This window comes from Gambusia affinis, linkage group LG08, assembly GCF_019740435.1.
Source record: "Gambusia affinis linkage group LG08, SWU_Gaff_1.0, whole genome shotgun sequence".
NCBI lineage: Eukaryota > Metazoa > Chordata > Actinopteri > Cyprinodontiformes > Poeciliidae > Gambusia > Gambusia affinis.
Window position 1 is genome coordinate 3544440 of NC_057875.1, and position 7912 is coordinate 3552351.

At 35.9% G+C, this 7912-nt stretch overlaps 1 protein-coding gene across 5 annotated transcripts; it reads right to left on the reverse strand.

Annotated features, from left to right (window-relative positions):
• Positions 1–288: 288 nt before the first annotated feature.
• Positions 289–7556, reverse strand: psme3ip1 (proteasome activator subunit 3 interacting protein 1). 5 transcript variants are annotated; one of them, XR_006371410.1, is made up of 9 exons: positions 7477–7556; positions 5518–5654; positions 5337–5435; positions 3583–3704; positions 2373–2518; positions 2017–2090; positions 1489–1674; positions 456–564; positions 289–374 (listed from the first exon to the last, which is right to left on the reverse strand). XR_006371410.1 is itself a non-coding variant. In XM_044125815.1 (8 exons), the coding sequence occupies exons 2-8, from the start codon at positions 5642–5644 to the stop codon at positions 316–318; spliced, it is 813 nt and encodes a 270-aa protein (XP_043981750.1). In that variant the 5' UTR covers positions 5645–5654; positions 7477–7556; the 3' UTR covers positions 289–315. The 5 variants fall into 5 exon arrangements, 3 of the variants coding, with proteins under 3 accessions (XP_043981750.1, XP_043981752.1, XP_043981751.1); XR_006371409.1 differs by having other exon boundaries at positions 456–1674; XM_044125815.1 differs by lacking the exon at positions 456–564.
• Positions 7557–7912: the final 356 nt, after the last annotated feature.

Below are 7912 nucleotides of genomic sequence, written 5' to 3' on the forward strand. Positions count from 1 at the left end.
AGGAAAGGACATAGGACACAAGGAGTGAAAGAGGTACAGACGAAAACAGAAACTGTACAAGGGAGGAATTCAGTTAGGAAAGAGCGGAAGGACACAAGGAGCAAAAGGCGAGGAAGGACGGACAAAAAGCAACAAATAAAAAAACAACACTACTAATCTACTAAATTAAGAAACCCACAAAACAAAAATCATTTGAACATTTTTCTGTTTTCATTTTTGGTGACTGAATCTGTGCAGAAAATTAAACCTTAAATTCTGAAATTAATAAAACAAAAAACATCCAAGTGATTGGATGCTGATCAATAAATCAGTTTATTACAACATGACAGTTGCAGGGAGCGCCGTCGTTCTGTCACACACTCTCACAAATCTGTCTGTAAACACAGAATATTTCAACATCTGAGACACAAAGAAGTTTCCTCTGATGATAAAACACATCAAACGTAAAATCCTACAGTGAGTCCTAAAGGGGCCTCTCTTCTTCGCTCCACAGCTGTCAGTCTCTGTTCCCTCAGCCAATAGCACAGCCTGCAGTCGCTGTGGTTCAGGGGGGGTCGGCTTAAACTGCGTGAGACGTGATCGAGGGAAGGAGTCACATTTCAGAGCCACATTGACGAAAAAACATGAAATGATGCACAAATCAGGTAGAGATTTAGGGCTGAACTTTGTCTGGAGACAAAGAGAAACAGTTAAACTCACAGCTGGGAGAGGAACGGAGTGAACACACCTCTACAAGCTGCAGCAGGTAACTCAAGATTTCAGCAAAATCTTTCACATGCGGATACAAGAACCTAAACTGGCACAAATAATCCCAGCGGATTAATTCTTGGAGAAAAAAAAAGTCAATAGCCACTGAAAAATTAAAGATGGCTGCAAATTTTCAAAAGGATCCTTAAGGAGAATTTGCAGATATCTAAAAATGGCAGCCATCTTGAAAAATGTAATATGGCCATCAAGGAAAATTTATTTTTGGACTAAATTTGCAAATATTTAACCCATTAGTCACTGAAAAATTAAAGATGGCTGCCACTTTTCAAGACAATCATCACGGAAAATTTGTTTTTGTACTAGAGTTGCAAATATTTAACAAGCATCGTGGAAAACTCAAGATGGCTGCAATTTTTCAAAATGTTTGTCAAGGAAAATGTATTTTTGCATTAAATTTGTAATACTCCATCCATTTGTCATTGAAAAATCTAAGATGGTTGCCATTTTTTTAAGATAGTCATCAAGAAAAATTTATTTTTGCACTAAATTTGCAAATATTAAATAATGGTAGCCATCTTGATAGTTTAAGATGGCTGCCATTTTTCTGCTGCAAGCACATTTTAATGCTTGTATCCACAGTTGAAGGATTTTTACAGTGAAGTGCAGCTATGGAGCTGCGGCTGAACGCTTCGCTTAGTGTTTCTGTGGGTGGGTGAGTGTGTGTCTATCTGTAGGCCCTGTTGTGCCGCGGATACGGCGACATGATTGCGTCCACGCTACCTTCGCTGTCCGAGCTGCTGTCGGAGTCGCTGCTGCCAGAGTACGCGCACAGGCCCGGTAAGACGCCGACGCACACGGCCGCCGACGGCAGGTGCAGCATGCCGTGGGCGGCCGACGGCGGCGTCTTTGCCGTGAGGCCGGGGACGGCTCGGCGGTCCTCAGCTTCCCTGCTTCCTCCGTCCTGCTCTGGACAGGAAAACAGTCACAATCAGCACCGCCGTTTACTTCAAGAAGATCGATAAGAACTGAGAAAATTTGAAGAAAAAGTTTGATTTAGACACAAAATATCCACAATATTTTGGTGAAAACGACACGATCCGTCTTTCATTTGAGGTTTTTTTGAAAACATTTTAGCCTTTTTACAAGGGAACGATACGAAAACTAGTTTCCTTCCTTTCTCCTCTCCTTTCTTAGATCATCCTTCCTTCTTCTGAGTCATTGTGTCTTTTCTTCCGAATAATTTCTTCTTCTGCATCTTTGCTGCTAAAAACCAAAACATTTATTTTTCTGTTTCAGACCGAGGCCCACCTGCGAGTCTGTCTCCAATTCCTCTCGTGTTCTCCACCCTCGGCTTCTTGCTGCCGTCTGACGACTGCGAGGAGCTGAGAGGAAGAGAAGAGGCTTCAGAAACCGTTTCCATGGTTTCCAAAGTCATCACACAAAAATACAGAAAAATTTGAAATGTGAATTGTGAATTTGAATTGTGAAAATTTTAGAAGTTTTCCTTTTCCTTTTTCCCCTCATAAGTTCATTTATCTTTAGAAATCCTGACTTTTCATCTATTAAAAGGAGAAAAAACTAATATTAATACTAATATACTCTCAGTTTTCTACTTTCCAAGAGTAATTTTCATGTTTCCGTAAAACCTTTGAAGAACTTCGTACCTGCGTCTCTTCACAGCTCCCACTAATAAATGAGCCTGAGACAGGTGGCTGGTCTTTGGCTCCGCCCCCGTCTGTTTAGGCCCCGCCTTCTTTTCTGACTCTCTCCGACTCTCCGCGGATGCCGACGCTTGCTTGACCAGAGCGCTGTGACGGTGGAGAGTTAGGGAGATCAAACAGGGATAGATCAAATTTATTTCAAATACGTTTAAAATTCCAGGTTAAACTTTTTCCTTCCACTCAACTTTCTGTGGATATTCCTGGATATAGTGCTCTGTATGCAGGCTTTTTTAGTAATGACTTGTGGCTTCTTCACAACAGCTGACCAAGATTGAGAACATTTAAAGGTGCAGAAAACATTTTAATTAAAGAGTTAATTAGCTGATTAGCGTGTGACACCATGAGGTCCACATATTTAACTCTTCCTCAATATTTACATTTTTTAAGGCAGAATTTTAGTTGTTCATTATCCCTACCCTATAACAATTAAAAAGTTAAAAAAATAATAATGAAGGCTGGAAATATCTAAATTTATGTGACGGATATAGATTATATACAAACTTAAGTTACTGAAATGAAAAAAAGTCAGTTTTTATAATCTAATATGTTGAGATGAAGGTTTGTGACAATGAAAGTCATAATTCTACGACAAAAATGTTGTATAAGAACTAAGTAAGAAAATTACAATAAAGTCACAATGAAAGAGAATAAAGTTGTTAAATACGAGAATAATGTTGTGATAATAGAAGTAAAAAAGTCATAATTATTCTAAATAAAGACGTAAAATGAGAATATTTATCACAGTACGAGAAAAACAGAAAAAAAAAAACACACCAGATTACTACAATATTGAAAAATAACATATGAGAATAAGGTTGAAAAATATGAGAATAAATTGTGATAATTTGAGAATGTCATAATATTACGGCAACAAAAGACGGAATGATACAAAATATCTTAATTATACGATAGAAAAGGTTGCAATATGAGAATAAAATGAGGATTGTTGAACATTTTGAGAAATAATACTTAGATATTGGTTTTACAAATAGAAATACTTATTTTTAACACATCAGCATCAAATTATGGTCAGTAGCAAGACTTCTTGCAAACAACTGAATCTATTTTAACATCCTTCTGCAACTTTAAAATCACAAAATGATGAATAATAACATTAATAATAATAAAACAGAGTTAAGTCTGTGAAGGATATTCGGTATTCCAACAGCTCCTGCTTTTCCTCGTCTCTGCGTTGCTTCTCCACCAGGACCTGCTGCCGGGAAACCTCGTCCAGGAAGCTGCTCTCGTCCTCGTCCAGTCCCCTCACCATGTTTCCTGTCAGAGTACGGCAAGACAGAAACGGCATTAATCTGAGAGATCCAAAAATGAACAGTGACCTCTGTCTATGGGGTTCGGTCACTTTTGCAATAGTAAAAATCAAACATTTTTCAGGCATTTTCAAGGTTAGTTTTCAAACATTTCCAGCACTGCACTTTGGAGATAAAAACAACATACACAAACTAAAAAATTACAGTTTCAATTCACTGTTATACATCATTTGTTACCATTACTATGACTGTAGCATGATAGCACTGTGTATCCTACAGCAGGAACAACATTAACTAAAATAAAACAGATTTTATGTTTTCAAATGTCTCACATCCTTTACACTTGATTGGTCAAAGAACAAAAACATTTATTTAACAAAAAACAAAACCCTCCAATTTCAACAATGTTGTTTAGTACTATATAAATGTCAACCTTTATTTCAATTACACACATTAATCAATAATTGAGAAATTAGTGATAATAAATATTCACTACATTGAGACAATCCAAATATGTGTTAAGGTAAATTACCTTCCTGCTAAAGTTAAATGCAAAAACAAAATATACAAAGAAAATTACCAAGAAAAATATTCTCACTACGTTTTCCAGCGCTTAGCAAATAGAAATAATCCTTGAAATTCCAACAAACCTTAAATTAGTAGTAGTTATTGCCAGTGGTGGACAGAGCTGACCAAAGAGTTTCATTGTCTAGTAATTTGCTAAGCAAGTGATTTTAGCTTTCCGCTAAACAGAAAACTAAAAAATTCAAGATGGTCGTCAAGGAAGATTTACCAACATTTATCACAGATGAATATTTCTGGTGTCAAATCATACACAACTGGACCCAGATCAATCAAAGCATACATATTTTAAAACATAGAAATTCGATATGTTTCCCTGGTGGACACTTTTCCAAATGGTTGTAATGAAGAATTTCCGTTAGCGCTAAAATCTACAGTGGTTGTTGCACAAGTTAGGTTAATTAAACAAGAATCTTAGCTAAGTTAACCCTAAATCACTAAACATATGTAAGAAAATTACTGGATGCTAACGTTAAACACAAAATTAGCAGAATCTAAGGCTAACAATTAGGAATGTAGCTACATTTCCATTTACCTTAAAATTATGCAAATTAGAATTATGAAAATAAATTACCACATTGGAAGTACGGCCATTTTGAAAAAGCTCCCGTTTTTGATAAAGTTTTTTATGTCTAGGATGAGGTGGTTTTTCAGCTCTATCGAAATGACTGTATTTTGTAAAATCTACAGACTTTTGTCGCATCACATGAGTCATGTGATCAACAACCGGATGATACTGATGGCGAAAAAGATGAAGGAGTTGACAGGAAGTGGTAGGAGGATGATGGCTGATTTTCCTTCATATTATTACTTATAAGTTGTATAAATAGGATGGTCATAGTCATAAAGTTAATCAATGTCATCAAAATGAGTAACATTTTATAGCAATAATTAGTTATAAACGCTCAGAAATGGAAGGCAAAATGGCCGCCACCCCGAAATTAAAGTAAAAAATAAACAAAATGAGCGGTGACCATACAAATTTTAAAGCTTTTATCCACATTTTAAGGGTTTTTACAGTAGAATGCTGCAGTATAGTGGGATTAAAAGGACCTACTGAACTTGAACTGCTCCTCAAATTCCTGCTGTTTCTTCTCCTTCTGCTCCTGCAGCCGGTCATACAGGCAGCGGGGGTCGTACTCCTCCTCCGGGACCTCTGGTGAGCACACAGACACAAACGTGTGTTAAAAAGGGCCGGAGTCGGCCGGATCCGGGTCTTCTGGATCCACCGCACTCACCCTCCGGGTCGTCGGGCTTCCGGACTTTCTCCCATTCCTCCTGCCTCTTCTTCCTCTTCTCGTCGAGCTCCGACTCAGATACAAACTTCCTGCTGAGGTCGACGCCCGCCGCTTCTCCCCCGGCCATCGGAGCGACCCTAAAGACAGCGGGACACGGTTTAAGGGAAATTTGATATTTTTGTATGTTACCATGTAAACATAATGGATATTAGAGATTTAAAAATATAATCAAAATGATTAACTTTAGGAGGAAGTCTGAAGAGGGAAAGAACTAAACTTTTTTTTGTTTTTGGGATGCTTTTTGTATTTGTTGCACCACTCTGGCATGGGATTTAATTATATTAATACTACTCTATTTATGTATTTCTTATTTTATTTTGTTAAAAAAGAAAAGAAAGAAAATATTGCTGAGCAAAAAGGGTTATTCCACTGATGTAATGTATTCCTAATTTTCTAAGCAATATTTTTTTATATTTTAAATTGTTTTTCAGTGGATTAACTGATGGTAATGTGTCCTAGTTTTTATCTGCTATATTTAAATTTATTTTTATTTTTAACCTTATGTTTTTTTGTTTTTTCTTTTTACCTTAAATTGTTTGGCATGATATACAACTCTTTTACAAACGTACTCTTCCTGGTCAAATTAAGGTTATAGAAAGGAAAATAAAATAATTGAAAGTGTATTTTTTCTGCACTTTACAGTAGCACCAGTTATGCTGATAGTAAATCACTTTATTTTTGCCACATTGTAAAAATGTCTGCTATCATGAGCAGCAGCAGCTCCAATCTTGCTAAACCGTTCTCTCTAAAACAGACTTTTATCTGCTGCTGAAGGCTGCAGCTCTTCATATTTATGATAACCATAACCTTCCCAAAACAATGCTTTGTTATACATTTCTTTCTCCTTCTGTTAACATAGCCATGTCAGACTAAATAAACCGTATTTCTGCTTCGCCAGAGGACGGTCTAGACTTCATTAAAAGTAATAAATAATTACTGAAATAACAAAATATCTGCACTTTAGTTTCAAGGAAGAATGTTCTTTGTTGATTTATACATTATTTCTGGTATTTTTATATATGCACAAGCGCTATATGTTTTAAAGAATTAAATAAAAAGTTTATTAACTGGTTCATATGCTACTTAATTTCTCTTTTGTAACCTAACCACTACGTCAATATTTGTTTTATTCACATTACATATTTCTGAATAATATGGCAGACAGGAAATTCCCAAGGAGTATATAACATACAAACAATTTATATTTATTAAGTATTTTATCTTAAGCAATATTCCAATGGACTTTACTATTGTCTTCTATACTCAATGTGAGGCTTCTAAGTCTATTGTCTACACTTATACATACATTTTTCTTATAAATTCTTTCGATTTCAACTCTATTTATATGAAACTTTAAATTACTGTGGATTTTTCACTAAACACAACTAGTATTACAAGTTTATTAACTGATGATTGTAGGAAATAATAGGTAGTAATGTCTATTCAATAAGTCAGGGAAATACCAAAGAAGTATTTTGAAATTTACATTTTTTGTGATTATTTTTTGCAAGTCTTCATTTAAATTGTAAACAAAACGATCCTTATTTTAGACACAACTCCTCTGTGAATATGGGCTTTGCCCCCAGACTTTGCCTGTTCTTGACCGCCCCTGTTTAAACTATTCAGGTAAATACTATTAAATGAAAGTTTGTCACACCGATTAAAGCTTTCAGAGTGATATGTGTTAACGTGGCATCTGTCAAGGTGTGTAGCGATAATCTATTCAGTTCAGATGGAGCGAGACACAAGCTAATGTTAGCTCCGTTAGCTTCTTGCAGCTATCAGTGATTCAAAACCGGCAGTACGTCTGACTTTCAGATGCTAAACACGCACAACCTCGGAGAAATTATTCGGCCAGTTTATATTAGCTGAATTAATTGTTTAATCTTCAAAACTTACCGAGTTTACGGCTAGCGGTTAAAAACCTGCTCTTATTTATCACCACCTGGTGTAACGCTGAAAACGGTCCGACAACCAACTCATTTGTTCCGACCTAAACTGTAATTTTACGTTCTGATCAACCACCAGTGACGGTTGCTGTCAAAAGTAAACGAGTACACGTTTGTTAAAAATGGTTTAGTTTCTTCTCGTGTTTTAAATTATACAAATAAAGGCATAGGTCAAGACAACCGAAATAAAGTCAAAATTTTTCACATATTTCCTGACAAGCAACTCATTCGGATACAATTCTACGCCTATGACAGTAGGAAGCGCTGTTTCTTTCTAAACCACTAATATCTCCACATATTTCTGCCGCCACAGAACAGAAATAGATTAGCAGCGTAAACAAAAATAAACATATATATATATATATATATATATATATATATATATA